The following is a 25,617-nucleotide window of genomic DNA, read 5'->3' on the forward strand; positions in this document are numbered from 1 at the left end:
CGGCAATCTCCGTCCAGTGACCCTGCGGCATCACAGACGCCGGCAACACGACCTCCAGGACCCCAGCGCACACCCTCACAGGAGTGAACGGGCCACAGGGCACCGTCACAGGGCACCACCACAGGGGCACCCACGGCCCCGAGCACGCCACCAGACGACAGCAGGGAACTCGGACGGCGCGCATCCCTCCATAACGTCACCACCAGGCCACGCCCAGCACCAGAGTCCACACCATCCCTGGCAGCGGAAGCCACCACCCCCCACTGCGGAGAGTCCCCTGGCGGAGAAAGAACGGAAGGCACGTCCGAGACACAGACACCAGCACCGGCAGGCATATGGACCTTCGCCACCACTAGCTGTGGAGACATCGACGTATCCGTATCAACACCGGCAACACTTGAATACTCTCAGTCACTGAAGCCACCAAAATCGGCCCAGGCAGATCACGAACGCCGGGAACGTTTAGGCACCGGCCGGATATCGTCAGGGCCGGAAGCGGACCCAGAAACACGGGCACCACGAGCCGGACGAACCGACGCCCGAGACAGAACGGCAGCAGCCTCCACCACAGGGGAAACCGGGTCACACACCACAGGAGGCTCCGCAGCCACCCCAGCACTCAGCACATCCGGGACCCGAGACATGGACACAGGGCCAGGCGCAGCATCCAAAGACGAGGGAGAAGACAGCAACGCCACACAGGGAGCACCAGGAAAGCCTACGGGAGCAGCTAGGACAGGGACAAGATCAGGCAGACCAACCGACGGCACCACAATACCCGGAGGAGGGTCGGCAACAACCGGAGGAACGTCGCCAGGGGAGTTGCAGCAGCGAACAGGACGTGCGAACAGCAGTTGACTCTCGAACCTATTGTTGATGAGACGACTTATACTGAATTTTGTAACTAGCTCATCAAGATTGTAACTTGCTTAGCTAAATGAATTGCGGGGTTCAGTCCCTGAGACCATTATGTACCTCTGTAACCCATTCCACTACCGCCCACAAGATGGGTATGGGGTGCATAATAAATGAATTAAACTAAACGTCCCCGTGTCTATCTAGGCCGGGGACTAACCAGACGAGCCGATTGGTCAAGGTTGGGTCCACTAAACCACCCGCTTAAACCTCCGTGTCCCCCCACTCCTAATTTACGCGTTTTATGGGATTATGGTCTTAGTTTAAGTAGCAGATAATTTATGTTAATTTTGCTGAAATAATTATTAATGGCGCATTTTTTTTTAATTTTGATAATTGTTTTTGTTATCGAAATATTTTCGTCGGTATGCTGGCAGACAGCGCCAGAAATGGTCGTGGGGGTCTGAATGTGACCCTGGTACGCCGTTCACTTTTGAATTCTGGCGACCGCAACTAGCCTATGTTCATCCCATACCCCAGACCATTGGCTCTGTTAATTCCGGCGAGGCTGGACCCAAGCGTTTGGCTTCCAGCTTTGGACACACACACATTCTCTTACAGTTTGTGTATATCACATCGTTTGTTGGTCTCTGATATGAAATATGCGAGAGATTAATATATTATCAGCAATTAAAGTATAATTACCAGATTAGGGCCAAAGAGAGAGAGAGAGAGAGAGAGAGAGAGAGAGAGAGAGAGAGAGAGAGAGAGAGAGAGAGAGAGAGAGAGAGAGAGAGAGAGAGAGAGAGAGAGAGAGAGAGAGAGAGAGAGAGAGACAGAGAGAGACAGAGAGAGACAGAGAGAGACAGAGAGAGCGAGAGACAGAGAGAGCGAGAGACAGAGAGCGAGAGACACAGAGCGAGAGACGGAGAGAGAGCCAGAGAAAGAGAGAGAGAGAGAGGATAGAGAGAGCAAACAGATGACTCACAATATATCAGGAGACGCCAGTCGTCGACCATGGGGCCAGCCTCCAGCACGGGAGAGTCTGCCTGACAGGAGATCACCTTGCCAGCATCCTTCACACTGGGTGTCCATCTTAACTCGCTGTACGTCACGTTGCCTTCCTGGGAGACCTGGGACGAGACCTACAGTCAGTCCTAATCTTCAGGCAACCCACCTGTCCGCCCTCTAATCCTACCAATCTTCACCTTCAAGTCGCTAAGCTGTGTGCTCATTCAAGCTCTCGTCTAGTGAGCTTGTGCTGCTCCTGCAGCTGACAGTCCTTCGCTGTCGAATGACTCGGTTCAGAGGGCGCTGTTAGTTATTACGTCTGTCAGTAGGCTGATGGCGTCGTGTTGTCAATAGATTTACAAAGTGACGGGTAGCCAGGCTTTTATTGGTTCCCGTCACCTGCGATGCCCATGGTGACAGTTATCACCTAGCGACAGTCCTGTCAGCGGCCGACACTTGTGTTCAGACAGCTTTATATCCTGCTACTGGTCATACGAGCCTCGAACGAGCCACCATCTATCAGTTCAACATGTTATGACTTATCGACCACGTTGGTTCAAATTCTTCACACAATCTCTCGCATATTACTGAAAATCTTTTATTTTTGAATTAAAATAGTTACTACATTGTTCTCTATTCCCCTCTGCTCGAGTGCGTTGCTGATAACACTCCTCCTGACTCTTGGTACAGGGGAACTGGTTGTGTGACCTGCTAGACCTATGAGGAAGGAACTTGATAAACTATTGAACACCATTTTCTGCTCTGTAATACAGCAGGCACAAGCAAGCTTGCAGATAAATGCCAAGATGCTAAATGATTAAAAAAAAACGATTCAAGTAAATTAAGTTTCACCTGTAAGGTTGTTATCAGATCTAACAGATACACACGACTAGTACCTATATAAAGGGGAGAAAAAGGTATCAACCATGAGATTCAATCTTGGTTAAGCCTCTATAAACGAAGCTTAATTGACTAAGTCTACTCTCACCTTGGTGTTTATCAACAGTGTTGTCAATACTGGGGTTTTCACTGTCAACTCACCTGGTAACTGCCAAGTCTTAATCACATGAGTAAACCACTAATCAGACTCATTTTTTACTTGACGTGCCAGATAATAGGCGTGATCTAATGATTACGTTGCGTCACGGTAAGCTTGCGTGACGCAAACCCCCAAGTGAAGCTGACCTACCTCGTCTCTATGGCCGCCAAGTACGCTGTTTTGGAGGCGCCAGGTGACGGCAGCTGGAGGCTTGGCACCTACAATTTGGCACTGGAGGTCGTACGGGCGTCCGGCACTGAGGGGCGCTCTGTCCCCCAGGATTCTCACCCACAGGGGAGGAACTGCCGGCCCACACACCCGGGGGAGAGAGTTATTTTCAGTTAGAATAGTTTCTTGGTGGTTCGTGAAGCGGCGAATATTTTAGGGTTTTGTATGGCTAGCATTGTGAGGGGTCAAGGCGTTAAGTAACTTAGGCCAAGGAAGTGACCCAAGCCACTTATTGGGACGCGGCCCAAGCCACTTATTGGGACGCGGCCCAAGCCAGGGACGCGGTTCTCTCCAGTGGCTCAAGGAAGGATAGTGGGCCAGACTGGGATGAAGGAATTTTAAAGTTTGCATCACTAAGAGAATAACCATAAGACACCACCTAGCCACTTTATCACTTGGTGAACTGTGTGCTACTCCAGCACACTCTAGAACTTTAAATTAAACATCAGCATCTTAAAAAGAAAATTATTATCGAAAATTACAAGAAACGAAAAAAACGCACCCGCATCTTGTTAAATTTCAAAAGCGATTTTGTCCCACTTAGAACAACTCAATATCTTATCTCCGCCGTCTGTTGAACCCTTGTGTCTTAAAAAAAATTATCCCCCCTCCCCTCCTCACAAAAAAAAGAGTTCTTACGTCTTAGAATTGCGAAATAAGAGCCCGTCTTAAAGAGTTACTTACTTCTTGGACAATAGTAAACAAATGTAGAAATAATTTGTATCAGTCACTAAATAATAAGAGAGAAGTCGTCTGACTACAAGAATGATGTGTTGGGGAACTGTGAGGAAAGTGTGGACATTAACAAGCCACGAGAACAAACTTCCTGAAGAAAGCGAGAAGTACTTGAAGGAAAATGTCTATTCTGAATAGATAGGAAAAGTATGACAAGCGATCTATAAGAATTATACTCTCATAATATATCTCCATTAATAAACAAAGCCACGTAGATATGGGTAGAAAGATATACAAAGAGAGAGAGAGAGAGAGAGAGAGAGAGAGAGAGAGAGAGAGAGAGAGAGAGAGAGAGAGAGAGAGAGAGAGAGAGAGAGAGAGAGAGAGAGAGAGGGGGGGGGGGGGAGGCAAATGGTTACACAGGTTTTAATAAAATGATAAATAGATTAACATACAATATTACCAAATCTTAAGAAAACAAATGAATACAAAAAATGCTGAATTATCATCTTGACAATTATTCACGAATTATTCGTAATAACTTCACTGGTAAAGGTCTCGTTGAGGCTAGAGTCTTCCTTGTTCTGTCGAATTATTCCCATCAATGGAGTATAATAGTTAAAGTCAATGACTCAACTTTTTATGACCGATTTAAGTCAATAACTATTTTTTTTTTTTAGTAAATCCTTTTAGGAACTGAAAGTTGGAACTCCTGTTGTTTACCTTTTTTTTTGGTTGACGAGAATGTTGAGTGGACACATCCGGCGCCTGACAGAAACGTGTGTATCCTCGCTACATATGCAAGACTGTAACTTGATTTGATCGTGTATCCGCTCGTCTGTCTGTCTATTCGGTGACTGGTTAGAAAACTTTCGGTAAAATGTGTCATGTGCCCTGCGGACCTCTATTGCCTTCAACATTGGGGGATGGATTGACCTCTATTGCCTTCAACACCAGGTGATGGATAGATCTCTATTGCCTTCAACATTGAGGGATGGATAGACCTCTATTGCCTTCAACACCAGGTGATGGATAGATCTCTATTGCCTTCAACATTGAGGGATGGATAGACCTCTATTGCCATCACATTGAGGGATGGATAGACCTCTATTGCCTTCAACATTGGGGCATGGATAGATCTCTATTGCCTTCAACATTGGGGCATGGATAGACCTCTATTGCCTTCAACATTGGGGGATGGATAGACCTCTATTGCCTTCAACATTGGGGGATGGATAGACCTCTATTACCTTCTTAATGTCTTTAGGCAATTATTGAATTGCCCTGTACAAGGCGTCGTTCGTACCTTTCACTCCCCCATTCATAATTCGTGCTCCTTGCCCCCCCCCTCCTGGGGCACTGTTCGTGACCCCCCCCCCCCCCCCCGACCTCCCTCACTGCCCCAGACTCTTCTTGGTAAAAAAAAAAAACGGTAATTCCTAACGGTAATAATTTCTAACGGTAACTCCGGTAATATAATGGAAGGTAATTCCAAAACTTCCCATAATCTGATCCATCAATATCCCCTTTCACCCCCCCCCCATTGCTACTCTACCTAGAGTCAGAGAACATGTTTACATTCCGCATGTGTAGGGAACTGTAGGCATCCCTGCGGCAAGGCCACTGTATGAGGGACTTGTGTCCTTTTAGGTAAGCCCAAGTACTGCCCAAGCGGCTCGACCGCTCAGAATATGTAAAGACGGATGCTTGCGTCCCTCCAAATTGCTTCGGCTATTTATATATCAGATAAAAAACCCAATGACAGTGACTTATAACTTGGTAAGTCATATTCGTAACTTCCCAATCAAGTTACATTCAATCAAGCTTCAGGGCGAGTTGTTTGATCACGGATCTCTTCAAGGCCGATAATTAAAAAAGGATGACATTTTATAACACATGGATAGGGGGTAGGGGGTAGAGGACAGGACAGGACATGAGATAGGAGGAACGGAATGACGGAACCATGTCTAACCGCTTGGACCATCGGGCATCGAACACCGACCCAGCTGCATGAAGCATCGGTCAACGCTCTACCGACCGGTGCAAGTGGCCTCGTCGACAAAGCTTCATTCCGTCCCCTGAAAGGAAGGTGAGAAGAGAGACCAGGTGACTCACAGCTCATGTTGATGGTGACGGTGGTCTGAAGCGGCCTGGTGAGGTTGGTGTTGCTGGCCTGACACGTCAGCGGCCGGTGGAGGTCACGTCTCGTTAGCGAGGTCACCACCAGGGTGTTGGTCACCTGCTCGGACGTCTCCTCCTCTAAGGTCATGTCCAGGAGCACGGCGCCCTCCCACCAGGTGACGCTCGGGGGCGGCGACCCGCCCTCCGCCCGACAGTTGAGGGTGACCGTCTCCCCCTCCAGGAAGGGCCCCACTACGCCGCGAACTTCAGTGTCCGGATCAATGTAGACCAACAGGCGTCGGGGAGGCACTAAGGAGGGAGATAATACACTCATGAGGCGAGAGGTAGTGAAGAACGCACACACACACACACACACACACACACACACACACACACACAGGGTTACTTGAATTCCACGACCAGGCAACAAAAATAAGGCAAGAAAGAGAAGGGTGGGCAGACTGCATATTTTTGGATTGTCAGAAAGCCTTTGATTCAGTGTCACACAAGAGGCTAGTGAGAAAGCTAAAGATTCAGGCTGGAGTGAAAGGGAAGGTACTCCATTGGATAAAGGAGTACCTAAGCAACAGGAGACAACGAGTCTGTGTGAGGGGTGAGGTCTCAGATTGGCGAGACGTTACGAGTGGAGTCCCGCAGGGGTCAGTCCTTGGACCTATACAGTTTCTGGTATATGTAAATGATCTCCCAGAGGGTATAGATTTGTTTCTCTCAATGTTTGCCGACGCTGCAAAAATTATGAGGAGGATTGAAACAGAGGATAATAGTAGGAGGCTACAAGATGACCTAGATAGACTGAGTGAATGGTCCAACAAATGGCTGTTGAAGTTCAACCCGAGTAAATGCAAAGTAATGAAACTAGGCAGTGGAAACAGGAGGCCAGACACAGGATACAGAATAGGAGATGAAGTACTTAATGAAACAGACAGAGAGAAAGATCTAGGAGTTGATATCACACCAAACCTGTCTCCTGAAGCCCACATAAAGAGAATAACGTCAGCGGCATATGCGAGGCTGGCTAACATCAGAACAGCGTTCCGGAACCTGTGTAAGGAATCATTCAGAATCTTGTACACCACATATGTAAGACCAATCCTGGAGTATGCGGCCCCAGCATGGAGCCCGTATCTTGTCAAGCACAAGACGAAGCTGGAAAAAGTCCAAAGGTATGCTATTAGACTAGTCCCAGAACTAAGAGGCATGAGTTATGAGGAAAGGCTGCGGGAAATGCACCTTACGACACTGGAAGACAGAAAAGTAAGGGGGGACATGATAACAACCTACAAAATCCTCAGGGGAATCGATCGGGTAAACAAGGATGAACTATTCAACACTGGAGGGACACGAACAAGGGGACACAGGTGAAAGCTGAGTACCCAAATGAGCCACGGAGACATTAGAAAGAACTTTTTCAGTGTCAGAGTAGTTAGTAAATGGAATACACTAGGAAGTGATGTAGTGGAGGCTGACTCCATACACAGTTTCAAATGTAGATATGACAGAGCCCAGTAGGCTCAGGAATCTGTACATCAGTTGATAGACGGTTGAGAGGCGGGACCAAAGAGCCAAAGCTCAACCCTCGCAAACACAACTAGGTGAGTACACACACACACACACACACACACCAGTTGATTGACAGTTGAGAGGTGGGACCAAAGAGCCAAAGCTCAACCCCTGCAAGCACAATTAGGTGAGTACACACACACATACACAGTAAATGTAATGCATTAGGCAGTGATGCGGTGGAGGCAGACTCCATACACAGTTTCAAGTGTAGTTATGATAGAGCCCAATAGGCTCAGGAACCTGTACACCATTGATTGACAGTTAAGAAGCGGGAGAAAAGAGCCGAATGTCAACCCTCGCAAGTACAACTAGGCGAGTACATATATAAAGGGCAAGTGTCACTGGGTTTGAAGAGATAAGTTTTGAGGAGAAAACCAATAACATGGACTATGTTGCAGGAATTATTTCGGTGGAAGGAAAACGTGGTTGCGGCTGTGATTTGCAACCCTCTCCCAGCCTCCTCCACCGAGAATCATCTGATCCCAGACAAGAACACAAAAATTCAAACAGAACTTGCATACATATCGTACTAATTGTAGTCCAATTTTCCGTCATATTCAGAGAAAAGCTCCTTGTAATGGAAGATTTCAACCATGAGCAAATAGACTTGGAATTATTGCGTCCGAAAGGAACTTGGGAGGGGGTAGGGGGCAGGAAGAAACATGAAAGGCAAAACTAGTAAAAGCTGCATTCACAACATGTCAGGGTGGAAGCATGGAGGAGAGGCGAACAACCACCAGCAAGATTGTATCTATAGTCTTCACACAAAGCCAGATAGACTTTTGGAGAACATTAAACACAAAATGCCAATGGGGGCCAAGCGGCCATTGGTATTTGATTATGGAGATATTATGAAGGCTGATGCAAAGAGGAAGAGAATAGGGGAATGGAAAACCTAGTTTTCCATGTTGGCGTCATCTCATCTCCCATGATATTCTCGAAGAGGATAAAGAGGAAGTATGATGGACTTCAATAACTACCCAATGGTCACACACCAACACCAGGGGCGTACCATCAGAATAATGAGAGCTGTGTGAGCCATACTAGCAAACGTCCTGTTATCCTTCAGGAACTTGGACAAAAACACCTGAATGCTGAAAATATCCTTAGCGAGACTGAGTATGCTGCACGGACGTGGAACCCTTTTCCTAAAGAAACAAAACTATGAAAGTTCAAAAAACATGCAAGAAGGCTCATTCCTGAGGTAAAGGGACTGAGCTGTGAAAAAAGGAACTGGACCTCACGACACTGGAGGAAAAAACAAATAGGGTAGACATGGTAACGACGTACAAGATACAAAGAGCGACTGATAAAGTAAACATCTAATCAAGGTTTTAATGAAGGATCAGTAGAGAAAAAGGACATAGAAGGGAACTGGATACTTGTCAGAATAAGAGTCAAAAGGAACGGATTCGATGAAATTGTCGAAGCCAGTTTGATACACACCTTTAGAATATAAGAAAAACCGAGTGGAGGAAAAAAGGGTCACTGCACTAAGCTAATGATGGTTGACCGGCAGGGCTTAGGATCTGACTCGACTCTGCAAAGCACAATCAGGCGAATACACACACCTCGGTGGGGGAGGGAAGGAGGGAGGGATGCACCCCCCACACAGAATGGATTTTATAGATGTAGGAGGTTGTGGGCTGTACCCCAACACACATATCAGCGCCCTCATGGGACCCATATCTGAATAGCTCAGCGCCACATTGTTCTGAGCCCGACATATTCCACTAACAAACAGCACAGGTCACACTAACAACAGCCTAAGTAAGAGCTCTTGTTTGGACAGTTATGGAATTAATCCTCACGAGGTTTATTCCCGGAGCCCCTGATACTGTCCCCCGCTGGAGTTCAACGATGAACATCAGTTCATTAGAGGCCAACGTGCTGTCCGCGCACGTTCACATGAACTGCTTGAAGGCAAATCTATAACTGGTGTAACGGGGTGTATATTACTTTAGGGGATGAAGTTGAACAATGTTGTTCATGCACTACTTGTTCATGCTTGAACAAGTCTTTATCTTTATCACCATTCATTTAATTTAATGATTAAAAAAAATCATCTATTTTGAATACTTGATTGTTTTATATTTTTCAGAGTAATTTATAGATATGAAAGAATAGGTATGTATCATCTTATTGCATAAATACTACCCTTATTTAACTATCAATAATCTTTTATATGTTTCGGATATTGTACACTATACATATAAATTACATATATAAGAAAGACCATATATAAAAGTGCCTTTTTTATGCCTTAAAAAGGCCTAAAAAGGCGTTCACAATTGTTTTCATATCTGTGGAAGCTTATGATGGAAAGATGGGGGACCCCCTTGAATAGAGCCCCTTGAGCTCCATTCAAGGGGCTCTATTATGAATTAAGATTTAGTGCTTTACCCATTAAAGCTCGGTAGAATTAAGCATCGTTATTCAACAAAGACTGATTTACGAAACGTGTACTACTTTCCTCAATCGTGACGGCTTGGTTTGCACTTATGGGAGAGCTTACGAACGGGCTACGAGGATGTCTTACAAAAGATAATACCCTTGAGCAGAGAGCGACCTCGCAGTTAAGATGTACAGGCTTCGTAAGTGATCTCGTTAACATTTGATGAATTCTGATCAAGGTTACTACTTGAATGCTTAAGAGTTATTGCTTGACACTGTTGAGTGGTGGTTCACTGTTGGAGGTGTGGTGCGCCCGCTAGTAGAAGCTCCGGCTGGCGGTATGGCGGTGGCTGGTAGCGGCAGTATAGTATCGCCGTGTGGATACTATACTGCTAGATTTTTCTGCTGCAGTGGATTGGCCCATTGTGGAGATTGCTCTCCTTGACGTGCTCCGTGTGGACGTCTCTAATCTCTTGGGACTGGAGAAGCTATCGCCTACCCATGTGGCGGTGTCGTTTGCCACGTCCCTTGTATACTGGGAGTTCGTGGTGCGCTGGGATGCACGGTCACTTACTCCTTCTGATTTGGCTGTGACTGTGGAGATCTCAGATCCCTGGGGTCCCTTGACTTTTATGAGTGTCCACGGTCTGCCGGTGACCTTCCCTGAGCCAGAGCTCGTGTCCTTGTTTACGAGGTTTGGTGCAGTGGTGAAGCACAGGTTTACCACTTTGAGTGCTGGCTGGCTGAAGGGGATCCGTCTGGGTGCTCGTACGCTTCTCATGAGGGTCATAGCTCTATTCCTTCTCGGGTTTCGTTTTGTGGGCTTTCTCTGCGGATGTTCAGTCAGGGTCAGATGCTCACTTGTTTCCGGTGTGGTGCGGAAAGCCTCGTCGCGGCCGGCTGCAATGCTCCTCGTGCTGAGGCCCCTGCTGTTTTTCTGGAGGATGATTTTCCTCGCTTGTCTGTGTGTGAGGATTCCCCGGTGGGTCCTCGCTCTATGGTAGTGCCTGGTGTGGTTCCGGCGGCGGTTGCAGCTGTCGCTCCATCTGGTTCTGATCCGTCTGCCTTACCGGAAGCCCCTGCAGACCTGGGGGCCTCTGCTTCGGCTATGGAGCCTCCTACTGAGCATGGCCTGGTACCCCATGTGGTTGAGGATGCTGCTGTTCTGCGGACAGCATCGGTTCACCCGGCTTGTGGTACCCCGTGTCTCCGGGTCGACATCCGGCTCTGATGATGTGTGGCCGGAACCCAAGCGTTCTCGGCGTCCTTCTTCTGCCTGGGCTAATGTGGGAAATTTCGACGAATGTGGATCTTCCGGCTACGGCGGGGTAACTCCGGTTGTGTCGTATTCTTCGGTGATGGCGGAGGTGCATGTGCCTGGAGCTGCCGATGTCTGTGTCTCGGACTTCCCTTCTGGTGTGGTGCCTGTGGATCTTGCTTCGGGTGCATCGGATGGTTCCGGTTCTTCGTGGGGGGTAAGTTTCCTCTGATGCGGTTCATGGTGAGCGTGGGTGACCTGGTAGTGGTGTTGAAAAAGGCTGCTGGCTCTGGGGGTTCCTTGCCCTTTTCCTCGTTCTCTGTTTCATCAGAGGCGGTCTTGCCGCCTCTTGAGTATCCGGCCATCTCTTCTGTATCTCCTGAGGTGTCAGTGGAAGTGTTACCGTCTCACCAACCTTTGCCTTTGTCTCGGCTGCCTTCGCCTTCGTCTCGGCTGCCTTCGCCTTTGTTTCGGCTGCCTCCGCCTCCTGGGCGTCCAGCGGCGAGGCCGTCTCGGCAGCCTACGTCTACTTCTTCAGTGTCTTCTGCTTCCACGGAGGGGGGTGGTTCGCCCTCTCCTGCCACGTTATGCGACCTGTGTCGCCCAAGTTCGGGAGCGGCCGTTTCCGCCTGATTTGGTGATTCCTGAGTTTATGCTGGCCCCGCAGGTGCAGGGGAATCATTCCCCTACCGAGAAGGAGAATTTGATATGGGAGGCCAATAAGAGGAAGTATCCTTAGGGTACTTGTAAAATGTCTTCTTTTCCCGTGTTTTTTCTTTGCTGTGTGTTGTGGCGGTGTTTACATTTGTGTTCATGGATGTGCGGTGGGGGTTGCGTGCGTGTGTGTGTGTGTGTGTGTGGGGCGGAGGTATTTTCCCGGTTCCTGCGTGCTCCGGGGTTTGTGGCTGTGGGTTTATTTTTGTTGGGAGAGGGGTTTGGGTGCTATGTATTGTACTGTTGCCATTTCTGTACTGTATTACATTGTGTTTGGGCTTATTGTTGTGTTTTTTGTTGTAGGCCCTTCCGGACGGTATTTTGTAATTTTGTACTTTTGTGCTCTGCTTGTTTGTTCTAGTTTTACATCCCTTTATGCTGTGGGTGGTGGTTGTCTTTGTTATTTTTAGTTATTATTACTTATGTCTTATCTATGTTGTGTATTATCTGCTTTCTATGTCATGTGCTGTTTGTAGTTCTGTATTGTTTGCATATTGTACGCTTTCCTGTGCCTCCTTGTATGTGCATTATGTGTGTTTCATGTTTTTTGTTGTGTTGTTTCATGTGTTGGCACGAATGTTTGTATCCGTATGTTGTTCTTTCCTTGTTGACTGTTTTTTACATTTTTTTATTGATATAAAAAAAAACTTGAATGCTTAACCGGCTGCGAAAGTCGGGTGAAGCTGCTCAGTAGTGAACACAGGTGTTGGATTAAGCTGGAGAACAGTGGGCATTTTGATGGTAGAATCAGCACAATAAGTAATAGTCAGTAATAGTCAGTAATAAAGCTAAATTTCCATCTCGATATCGGGGCTCAACTCGCCGGTATCTAGACAGATGACAATGACAGCGTTATCAATCTTACAAACACTGGAAAACGGGCAGCCAAAGTGCTGTCAATCTCACAAACAACGAGGAAAGGAACCTGTAGTTAACGATGTTTCAATCCAACGAGCAACGGTGAGACCGAGCCTCCTGGAGGGGTTCAAACTCACCAATAACGGAGAGGTTGGATATAAAGGTGAGCGTGGGGTTGATCCTGAAGTCAACCCTGCAGCGGTAGATGCCTTCGTCGGGAGTCTGCACTCGCTGGATGTTGAGGGCGTTCTTGGCCGCCTCGAAGGTGGCGCGGAGCCCCAGGTGGTCCGGACTCTTCCAGTGTGTCGCTGGACCGTTCCTCATGTCGTAGCTGCCGGCAGGAGACAAGCTTTAGGTTACTAGGGTGAGTTACTAGGGTCAGTAACTAGGGTGAGCTACTAGGGGTCAGTACTTTTTTTTTTTTTTTGAGATATATACAAGAGTTGTTACATTCTTGTACAGCCACTAGTACGCGTAGCGTTTTGGGCAGGTCCCTGGAATACGATCCCCTGCCGCGAAGAATCGTTTTTTCATCCAAGTACACATTTTACTGTTGCGTTAAACAGAGGCTACAGTTAAGGAATTGCGCCCAGTAAATCCTCCCCGGCCAGGATACGAACCCATGACATAGCGCTCGCGGAACGCCAGGCGAGTGTCTTACCACTACACCACGGAGACTGCTACTTAGGGTCAATAACTAGGGTGAGTTACTAGGGTCAGTAACTAGGGTAAGTTACTAGGGTCAGTAACTAGGGTGAGTTATTAGAGTCAGTTACTAGGGTGAGTTACTAGAGTCATTAACTAGGGTCAGTAATTAGGGTCAGTAACTAGGGTGAGTTACTAGGGTCAGTAACTAGGGTAAGTTACTAGTGTGAGACATTTGGGGCTTGACTCTATTTATTTAAATATTAATGTAATGAAATTCTATTACGAAGGACCACCCGCTTTTATAGTAAAGAGGGAAACTAATAAAATATGATCATTAGAAAATTCCTAGATGAACCAGTAACTATGGATAAATACTAGAGAATATGATCACTTATATAAATTAATGGGCTGTATAATTTAACTGAATCAAAGCCTCAAACACCTACATTGGGGGGTTATTACTGGAACTTCATATATGTCCAGGAACTAGTGTGGTTCGTGCACCAGTTCATTATGCAATAATCTAATCCTATGACTAATTATAGAATCATTTTATTTATCACCAATAAGAACATAGATTATAACATGAGAAATTAATAATTATAATAAACACATGTCAATCCAAAGAAACAGTGCTCTGCATGAATAATACTACAGGTAATGGAATTTAAGGAATACGGAAAGGGTCTTAGCTTGAAGACGATTTACAAGAAGTCGGTTACGACTCATCCTCGGAATCTCCTGGACTCATCATGGAACACTGGGAGATGATTAACACGGGAAATGACAGCTCGGAGAATTCTTCACACACGCTGTAAATCAAATTATATTCAGTAGCAACAGATTAAGCTGCTAGACATCTATGTTCAAGAAAATTAAATTAAATAATGGAGGTAAATAATAACCTGTAGTTTTTTATAGTCGCTCTGCGTGACGACAAGCTACCCAGCTATAACCCCCTCCTAAATGATGCATCAAATGGGAATAAAGGTACTTAGCTAATAGGGCACTGTGTAAGTTAAGGCTTGCCGAAGTTCGCGTCCTAGGTTCAGGCGTCGTTGTAACGAACATGTGGTGTCGAGCCTAGCCTAGATGTTGACGCGCTTATCTGGCCGGTCACGTTGTGCTACACGGAACAAATTTAACAGGTTCCTGGCTGAATGACAAATTAAATCTCTTGACAATTCAACACGATGTGTAAAATGACACTGACACCAGCTAAGTTGTTGTCTGCAAAGGTTCTTCACACCTCACAGTGGCGACTTTCATCTGGAGCTCTTGGTGGCGTCTACCCTGGTGGCTTGGGTAATGGCGTCTCTCTCTGAGCGCGTCGCCTCGTGTACTCGCGTCTCCCCTGCCCCGCTCCGCGTCCCGCGTTTGATACACAAATTATTTACTACGAATATTATCATTTCTCGCAGTTGTGATTGAAATGCTCGGATAAGGACGGGTTTATTATTCAGAGGAGTTAAATATTATTATTTGCCCGTTTTACGATGGTAAACAAGTAATGGAGATGAATTAAAGTCTCTCCAGGGCACTCACGCGTGACGTTAAATTTATTACCAGATAACAGTTATAACTATAAACGCTCTATTTGGCATTAGTTGGGGTTCAGTTTATCTGTAAATAATTATCACACAGAACACCGTTGTTTTATAGAGAATCAAACTCAATTCTCAGACACACTGGATATAGTTGTGTTTATTATAATGGAATCTGACGCAATACTGGCGTCTGGTGACGTAAGAATTCTACCCTTATTGTACAGATGTAATTATTAGTACATGTGAACTCTACGTTTAGTTAATTTTAATTACTACAATGATTAGTAGATTTAGTAATAATTAATAATAATACAACAGTGTTGTATTTAGTGTTGGAAATTTCCAACAACTAGGGTCAATAACTAGGGTGAGTTATTAGAGTCATTAACTAGGGTGAGTTATTAGAGTCAGTTACTAGGGTGAGCTACTAGGGTCAGTAACTAGGGTGAGTAACTAGGGTGAGTTACTAGGGTCAGTAACTAGAGTGAGTTGCTAGGGTCAGTAACTAGGGTGAGCTACTAGGGTCAGTAACTAGGGTGAGTAACTAGGGTGAGTTACTAGGGTCAGTAACTAGAGTGAGTTGCTAGGGTCAGTAACTAGGGTGAGCTACTAGGGTCAGTAACTAGGGTGAGCTACTAGGGTCAGTAACTAGGGTGAGTTACTAGGGTCATTAACTAGGGTGAGTTACTAGGGTCATTAACAAGGGTGAGTTACTAGGGTCAGTAATTAGGGTCAATAACTAGGGTGAGCTACTAGGGTCAGTAACTAGGGTGAGCTACTATGGTCAGTAACTAGGGTGAGTTACTAGGGTCAGTAACTAGGGTGAGTTACTAGGGTCATTAACTAGGGTGAGTTACTAGGGTCAGTAACTAGGGTGAGTTACTAGTGTAACACGGGTTAGGTTCCTCTCACTTTACTTCCTTCTTTCTACTCCCTCTACCCGTATTCTTACTTATTATTCTCTACCAAGGGACTCCAAAACTTTTACCAAAGCCAACTCCACGCCACGTGGTCCTAAGACGATTGACCGACTTAGGATTCTACACCCAGTATGACGTGACCTAAGCTCTGAACAAAACCCTAGAGTCACCTCTGCTGCCACCACCAGACCAGTAATACAAGAGCAATGATCGAGGTCTGGATCGATCACGCTAATTAATCAACCTCGGGGCTTGATCCCCACTATAACCGATGACCTTGAGTGTGGAATAAATTACACGGTAATGATCATTCCGATTCGATGTTAGAATCGGCGCCCAATGCAACTCTGCCTCGTGTGGACCACGTGACCAGGACAAGTATACACATAAAACACATGGAAACAATAAAATGCAAATTAATAACAAATTTAATTTATTAAAAGAAAACTAAAACAAAATCTAAATATGTTCACTCCCTATTACTTTAACACTCCCTACTTGACCTGAGTGGCAAATGAGAAGACTATTTCTATAATTAACAATAGCAACTATACCTTGGGCGACCAGCTAGATGTCTTGGCTGGTCTAGGGGAGAGGTAAGATGTTTGACCTCTCCTAGCTGCTTCCGTGACCACACTGATCTCTCCCTTGTCTCGTCTCCCCCAGACAGAACATTGTATCCTTCCGCCTAGTCAAAGTTCTACCCAGTTACTAGCAAGGTTTAAGTTATAACAATTATCCTCTGTTTATACTGAATTGATCCAGACTGGTTGAATTATTTTACTTTAATTAGATTACACAAACATCTAACGGCAAAGCTGTTCCCGATCACAAAAATGGTTATTAAAACTTTGAGAAATATTAGACATGTCAACCCCTGATGACCTATGACCGCCGGTCACTCCGCTTTAAAAGTTAGATCTGATTCGTGACGTCACTGATGGTGACTTAAACTCAATAATTAGAATACTCTTGATATTGTATCCAGTACTATTATACAATACAATTTTAATGCAAAATGAATAAAGGCTAATTTTCTCTAAATTACTGAATACTATAGGATGATTCATTATACGCAGTTATGAACAAAGCGTCGGTTATTTCCACCGCGAATTCCCCTGGGGGTCAGGTCACCATGCGGTTCAGCTTCCCATTCTCTTTTGTCGATAAACCACTCTGGATAATTCTTACAACAGCCTAGTTTGTTACAACCCCCCCGCACAAGCACTTAGTAAACCTTGTTAATTTGTTAAAATTCACGAGGTTTAGTATCCAAACCCACAATTCAACTCATGCCACAAACAAAAGCTAACCTAACTAATAAAATTTGACAAATAATAGTCCAACATCATAATGAACATGTTCATATTTCATAAATTTCTCAGCTGTCAACTGACAGCAATCCTCTAATATCAGGAAACATACATCCTATCCTTACTGACATAGCTAAATAACATGTCCCTACTCTACCATCAAAAACTAGCTATTAAACTCTTTTGGCTCTTCACTAGCCAAGTCCATGTGTCCTCTAGAGCCGGCCACACCGTGCTCAAACATAAACATTAACGTTATATCATCAGACTGAACTTTCAGTCATCCGGGAGCGTACTACGGAACTATCAAGTTCACATCCGTGTACTACCCACTCCCCATCAATGTCAACCTTGACATGTTAAGGAACACACCTAACGTTTATTTCATGTATCTAAAAATATAAAAAAAAAAATCCTATACTATATCACAGGTTTCAGCTGACTGTACAGCCAAGTGTTCTCACTCACTAGAAGTGTCAATGTTTATATTGGTCCGCCTCTCCTGTGTTCAAACATTCTGAAAAAAATAGCACAACATAATTTTCCATAACCGTTTGTTCTGGGCTGGGACAATTACACAGGGGCTTCGATTTTGATTACTGACCAATTTATAGAGTAAAATTCATATATTATAACAGAATTATTATTTTAAATCTGTTTTTCAACATTTAAAAAATATTGTGATTCTAACTCTGTTTTTCAACATTTAAACAAAAGTGTCCAGATGTTCTTTACACAGATGTTCAGAGCCAACTTTGTTGTTTGTATCAATTGTTCATATTGAGTAATCGAAAAAAAAAAATCGATGCTGCTGGATGCTGAATGTAGTCGCTGACGATGACGGTGTCGATCTTGCTTCTCCCCGTGTGTAGACATCAATACCTGGTCCTCTTGTACTCCCATCCGGTACTCTTGAATGACGACAGAGTGTAGTAGAGCGGAGTGCCAAGTGACAGCTGTAGAATACTGTTACTTCGGCCATTAATCTTGCTCTCGTCAGTCCACACGCCTTCGTATTAATCACAGTTCACACGGTAGTCTTGATGTTAAACTTGTCGCAGATGACCACAGCAGAGCAGAACTGGATGTACCAACGGTGTCTCTTAGCAGGAGTGCTGTTAGAAGGTCGTAGAGGCGGGTTGCTTGTTTGCAGAACAGGTGAATCTCGTCTTCCATCATTGCTCACGTCATCTCAGGCGTTTCTTGATGTCACCAGGTTACTAGGCCGTAAACACCAACTGTGCATACCCTCGTACCGCCGACTTTAGGCCAAAGGAGACAATTTTGCGACCTTCTATTGGCGAGTCCCGGTACTCTGTAGGGAAACCGTGCCTTCCACCTGTGACCGCCTTACTTCTGCTTTCTTGTTACTTCAGATGACGTAATCATTAATCTTCCGGCGAAATTCTTGAGTACTGCTACGTGCTTTCCATTTCTTGACCTCTCCTCCAACACTGCTGGAATGACTGCAGTCTTGATGACGCAGCAGGTGGGTATTGGTGATCTCGAGACAGCTACCCCGGCGTTGTATGGCACCTCCGGTGACTGCTATAATGTGGACAGCTCGCTGGCCCTGACAACCTCGTTAGTGACGTGAGGCGTCGGCCGGGTGACTCTTTGACAGTCACTCCTCCCCACAGTAACTGATGTATGGGTTACTGGGTCTGGTGGGGGAGGGCTTGTGTAACGTGCCTCCCCCCTCGGTCTTTACAGACAAGGGTTCACGTGTGGCTGGAACAACTGGGTCGGTGTACCAATCAGACCTGGGAACAGACAGACACAACACAGCGGAAGCATAGATATACTCTGGGTTTGGTGGAGGTGGAACCCCAGAGCACGGTAAAAGTTGCTACCTGAGTTAAGTATAGACATAGTACATCTCATTGCCTTTACAGGAAAATCTAATGAACACTAAATTATACTAACCAAGGAAGTTACTTTACTGTATAGCGCGAGATCTCGTCACCATAGGGTGGCGAGACTGCACCTGACTACTGATGAGCGATGACAGAGGGTCATCCTCATCTTCTGACTCGTCGGTGAAGCCATGAGTCAGCACTGCTGAGTCAGGAACTAGACCCGCTGAAGGCAGTTCTAATTCCTCTCTAGCATGATAATGTTTCAATTTATTTACGTGAATTGTCCTTTCCACCTGGTCCTCGAACACTCCTTTTATAACAAGATTAACTGGCCCCGCCCTTTTAATTACTCTATATGGTCCTCGCCACCTCGGAGCTAGTTTCCTGCTCTGATTGGCGGGCGCAGCCTCATTCACTCTCAATACGAGGCTTCCTTCCGTCAACTCAAGAGGGCGCACTTTCTTGTCATAAAAATGAGCATACCGAGTCCGTGCCTTCTTGGACGCTTCAGCTGCAATATTCCATGCATTTCTCATTTTTCCAAGGACCTCTGAAGGATAGTCCTCCCCCGTATGCAATATTATGTCTGTTAAGCAGACCTGACGGGAAATTGCATGAATTACCAGTAAACAAATGTAGTGGTTGGGTGTTAATTGATTGGTGGATGGCAGTATTCAAGGCGAACTGAACATAGGGTAGGTGTTCATCCCAGGTGTTTGCATCATGTTCAGCAAGGATTGCAAGCATATCCTTGACTGAACGATTAATCACGCTAATTAATCAACCTCGGGGCTTGATCCCCACTATAACCGATGACCTTGAGTGTGGAATAAATTACACGGTAATGATCATTCCGATTCGATGTTAGAATCGGCGCCCAATGCAACTCTGCCTCGTGTGGACCACGTGACCAGGACAAGTATACACATAAAACACATGGAAACAATAAAATGCAAATTAATAACAAATTTAATTTATTAAAAGAAAACTAAAACAAAATCTAAATATGTTCACTCCCTATTACTTTAACACTCCCTACTTGACCTGAGTGGCAAATGAGAAGACTATTTCTATAATTAACAATAGCAACTATACCTTGGGCGACCAGCTAGATGTCTTGGCTGGTCTAGGGGAGAGGTAAGATGTTTGACCTCTCCTAGCTGCTTCCGTGACCACACTGATCTCTCCCTTGTCTCGTCTCCCCCAGACAGAACATTGTATCCTTCCGCCTAGTCAAAGTTCTACCCAGTTACTAGCAAGGTTTAAGTTATAACAATTATCCTCTGTTTATACTGAATTGATCCAGACTGGTTGAATTATTTTACTTTAATTAGATTACACAAACATCTAACGGCAAAGCTGTTCCCGATCACAAAAATGGTTATTAAAACTTTGAGAAATATTAGACATGTCAACCCCTGATGACCTATGACCGCCGGTCACTCCGCTTTAAAAGTTAGATCTGATTCGTGACGTCACTGATGGTGACTTAAACTCAATAATTAGAATACTCTTGATATTGTATCCAGTACTATTATACAATACAATTTTAATGCAAAATGAATAAAGGCTAATTTTCTCTAAATTACTGAATACTATAGGATGATTCATTATACGCAGTTATGAACAAAGCGTCGGTTATTTCCACCGCGAATTCCCCTGGGGGTCAGGTCACCATGCGGCTCAGCTTCCCATTCTCTTTTGTCGATAAACCACTCTGGATAATTCTTACAACAGCCTAGTTTGTTACACTAGGGTCAGTAATTAGGGTCAGTAACTAGGGTGAGCTACTAGGGTCAGAAACTAGGGTGAGTTACTAGGGTCATTAACTAGGGTGAGTTACTAGGGTCATTAACTAGGGTGAGTTACTAGGGTCAGTAACTAGGGTGAGTTACTAGGGTCAGTAACTAGGGTGAGTTACTAGGGTAAGTAATTAGGGTCGGTAACTAGGGTGAGCTACTAGGGTCAGAAACTAGGGTGAGTAACTAGGGTGAGTTACTAGGGTCAGTAACTAGGGTGAGTTACTAGGGTCAGTAACTAGGGTGAGCTACTAGGGTCAGTAACTAGGGTCAGCTACTAGGATGAGTTACTAGGGTCAGCTACTAGGATGAGTTACTAGGGTCAGCTACTAGGATGAGTTACTAGGGTCAGCTACTAGGATGAGTTACTAGGGTCAGCTACTAGGATGAGTTACTAGGGTCAGCTACTAGGATGAGTTACTAGGGTCAGCTACTAGGATGAGTTACTAGGGTCAGCTACTAGGATGAGTTACTAGGGTCATTAACAAGGGTCAGTAATTAGGGTCAATAACTAGGGTGAGCTACTAGGGTCAGTAACTAGGGTGAGCTACTAGGGTCAGTAACTAGGGTGAGCTACTAGGGTCAGTAACTAGGGTGAGTAACTAGGGTGAGTTACTAGGGTCAGTAACTAGAGTGAGTTGCTAGGGTCAGTAACTAGGGTGAGCTACTAGGGTCAGTAACTAGGATGAGTTACTATAGGGTCAGCTACTAGGATGAGTTACTAGGGTCATTAACAAGGGTGAGTTACTAGGGTCAGTAATTAGGGTCAATAACTAGGGTGAGCTACTAGGGTCAGTAACTAGGGTGAGCTACTAGGGTCAGTAACTAGGGTGAGCTACTAGGGTCAGTAACTAGGGTGAGTAACTAGGGTGAGTTACTAGGGTCAGTAAGTAGGGTAAGTTACTAGGGTCAGTAACTAGGGTGAGTTACTAGGGTCAGTAACTAGGGTGAGCTACTAGGGTCAGTAACTAGGGTCAGGTACTAGGATGAGTTACTAGGGTCAGCTACTAGGATGAGTTACTAGGGTCAGCTACTAGGATGAGTTACTAGGGTCAGCTACTAGGATGAGTTACTAGGGTCAGCTACTAGGATGAGTTACTAGGGTCAGCTACTAGGATGAGTTACTAGGGTGAGTTACGAGGGTCAACTACTACCCAGCACATACAAAACTTTTTGAAAACTTTCATATACGTGTTCCAATAGGTGTACGAATAACTTTTATTGAGAATGGTGCAGGAGAGCATTTGAGAAACTTTTAATCCAAAAATCCAAACATATAGATTATATAATATACGGGTTTTCCAAAACTATGTTATTCCTAATGTATTACAAATAGTTTTTACAAGTTTAAATATAAAATTTATGGTCTATTTTATAAAATTCATTAATAAATTGTGAATGATATTTAATAGCTATATGAAACATTCAAAATACATTTAGTTATTTTATGATCAGATAAAATTAGCTTTCATAATTTTGATAAAAATAGCTCTTTTAACACAAATTGACTCTTATGTATCCCAATAAACACTAATATCATGTTTAAATATAAAATATATGTATTATTCCCTCCAATAATTTATATAAATTGTAAATTTTGATTGATTGATGTGTGAAACATCCTTAAATCATTTTCTTGTCTTACATATTATTAATAAAAGATCATTTTGCTATATTTTATGATTTAGCTAAGATTTTCATTTTATCCAACCATCCCCCTACCTTCGCCACCCACACCACCCCCTACTACCACCTCGTCAACCATCATCCTACCACTGCCACCCACAGCACCCCCGTTTAACAGCCGTCTACACTATTCTCTACCTACCATCACATCCACACCCTACCACAGCCGTCCACACCACCGCCACCCACACCACCCCATACCATCGGCACCCACACTGCCCCCTACCACCGCCACCAACACCAACCCCTACAACAGTTGCCAACGCCACCCCATACCACTGCCACCCACACCACCCAATACAATCACCACCCACACCACCCCTTACAATTGCAATCTACACCACCCCTTACAATTGCAATCTACACCACGCCCTACCATTGCCACCCACACCACTCCCTACCACCCGCACCACCCACAACAATTGTCACTCACACCACCCCCTACCACCGCCACCCACACCACCCCGTACAATCATTACCCACACCACCCTGTACAATCACCACCCACACCCCCAGTACAATCACCACCCACACCACCCAATACAATCACCACCCACACCACCCTGTACAATTGCCACCCACACTTCCCCGTACAATCATCCCCACACCACCCTGTACAATCACCACCCACACCCCCAGTACAATCACCACCCTCACCACCCAGTACAATCACCACCCACACCACCCTGTACAATCGCCACCCACACTTCCTTCTACAATCACCCCCACACCACCCTGTACAATCGCCACCCACACCACCCCGTACAATCGCCACCCACAAAACCCTGTACAATCACCACCTTTACAATCACCACCCACACCACCCTATTCAATCACCACCCAGACCACCCTGTACAATCACCACCCACTCCACCAAGAACACTCTCCACCCACAGCACCCTGTACAATCACCACCCACTCCACCTAGTAAAATCTCCACCCACACCACCCTGTACAATCACCACCCAGTACAATCACTACCATGTACAACCACCTCCCACACCACCCTGTACAATCACCACCCTCTCCACCTAGTACAATCTCCAGCCACACACCCCAGTACAATCACCACCCTGTACAATCACCACCCACACCACCCTGTACAATCACCACCCACTCCACCTATTACAATCACCACCCACACCACCCTGTACAATCACCACCCACTCCACCTATTACAATCACCACCCACACCACCCTGTACAATCACCACCCACTCCACCTATTACAATCACCACCCACATCACCCTGTACAATCTCCACCCACACCACCCAGTACAATCACTACCCACTCCACCCTGTACAATCACCACCCACACCACCCAGTACAATCACTACCCACTCCACCCTGTACAATCACCGCCCACACCACCCTGTACAATCACCACCCACTCCACCTATTACAATCACCACCCACATCACCCTGTACAATCTCCACCCACACCACCCAGTACAATCACTACCCACTCCACCCCTGTACAATCACCACCCACTCCACCTATTACAATCACCACCCACATCACTCTGTACAATCTCCACCCACATCACCCAGTACAATCACTACCCACTCCACCCTGTACAATCACCACCCACACCACCCTGTACAATCACCACCCACATCACCCTGTACAATCTCCACCCACACCACCCAGTACAATCACCACCCACTCCACCCTGTACAATCACCACCCTGTACAATCACCACCCACTCCACCTATTACAATCACCACCCACATCACCCTGTACAATCTCCACCCACACTACCCAGTACAATCACCACCCAGTACAATCACTACCCACACCTCCCTGTACAATCACCACCCAGTACAATCACCCCCACACCACCCAGTACAATCACCACCCCGTATCACCAGGCTCAGTGACGACAGGATATGTGCGGTCAAACCGTCACATCCTTCTGCAATGCCATATTTTGGTTAAGTTTTTACGTTCATGTATTTATATGTACATATGATCCAAATTATATTACAAGGCAGCAAGGAAAAGAGTTATTACACAGTATAAAATGATTATCTTGATATATTTGGTTTTTGTTGGGATTTGAATTAAATAAAAAAAATACCACTGTCACCACTACAGCACCACCTCTTCCACCACAACCACACAATCACTACCACCATTACCACATTACCACACCACCACTACCACACCACTACCACCACCACACAATAACTACCACCACTACCACACAACTACCACACAACTACCACACCACCACTACCACCACAACCACACCACCAGCACTACCACCACACTACCACTACCACCACAACACTACTACTACTACCACACCACCTCTACCACACCACAACTACCATCACTACATCCCCACCACTACAAAACCACAACCACACCACCTCTTCCACCATTACCACACAATCACTACCACCATTACCACACTACCACAACACCACTACCATACAATAATTACCACTACAACACCACTACCACACCGCCTCTTTCACCACTACCATACCACCACCTACCTTGAGGTTACCTTGAGGTGCTTCCGGGGCTCAGCATCCCCACGGCCCGGTCGTCGACCAGGCCTCCTGGTTGCCGGACTTATCAACCAGGCTGTTGGACGCGGCTGCTCGCAGCCTGACGTATGAGTCACAGCCTGGTTGATCAGGTATCCTTTGGAGGTGCTTATCCAGTTCTCTCTTGAACTGGACCATGACCACACTTCTACTACCACACTACCACTACAACACACCACAACTGCCACACCACCTTAGCTGCTTTGCTAGCAAAGCAGCTAAGTAAAAGGGCGTGGAGAAACTATACAAACAACAGAACACTAGAGAGCAGAGAAAGATACCAGAGCACTAGGAATGAATACGTCAGGGTGAGAGGAGAGGTAGAGAGGCCATATGAAAATGACATAGCGAGCAAGGCAAAGACTCAACCCAAACTGCTGCATAGCCACATCAGGAGGAAAACAACAGTGAAGGAACAGGTAATGAAACTGAGGAGACGGGCAGAAAGATTCACTACAAACGACAAGGAAGTGTGCAAGGAACTCAATAAGAAATTCCAGGAAGTCTTCACACCAGTGCAAGGAGAAGTCCCAGATATAAGGGAGGG

At 45.6% G+C, this 25,617-nt stretch overlaps 1 protein-coding gene across 1 annotated transcript in view; it reads right to left on the reverse strand.

Moving 5' to 3' along the window:
- The window catches only part of LOC138363734 (protein turtle homolog A-like), a 233,167-nt gene that overhangs the window by 144,138 nt on the left and 63,412 nt on the right, over positions 1–25,617 (reverse strand). The window contains exons 3-6 of the mRNA XM_069323128.1: positions 12,875–13,068; positions 5,924–6,238; positions 3,056–3,207; positions 1,844–1,988 (exon numbers count right to left, since the gene is read on the reverse strand). Of these exons, the coding sequence (XP_069179229.1) occupies positions 1,844–1,988; positions 3,056–3,207; positions 5,924–6,238; positions 12,875–13,068 (806 nt within the window). The remainder of the gene's footprint in view (positions 1–1,843; positions 1,989–3,055; positions 3,208–5,923; positions 6,239–12,874; positions 13,069–25,617) is intronic.

This window comes from Procambarus clarkii, chromosome 11 (assembly GCF_040958095.1).
Source record: "Procambarus clarkii isolate CNS0578487 chromosome 11, FALCON_Pclarkii_2.0, whole genome shotgun sequence".
Taxonomy (NCBI): Eukaryota; Metazoa; Arthropoda; class Malacostraca; order Decapoda; family Cambaridae; genus Procambarus; species Procambarus clarkii.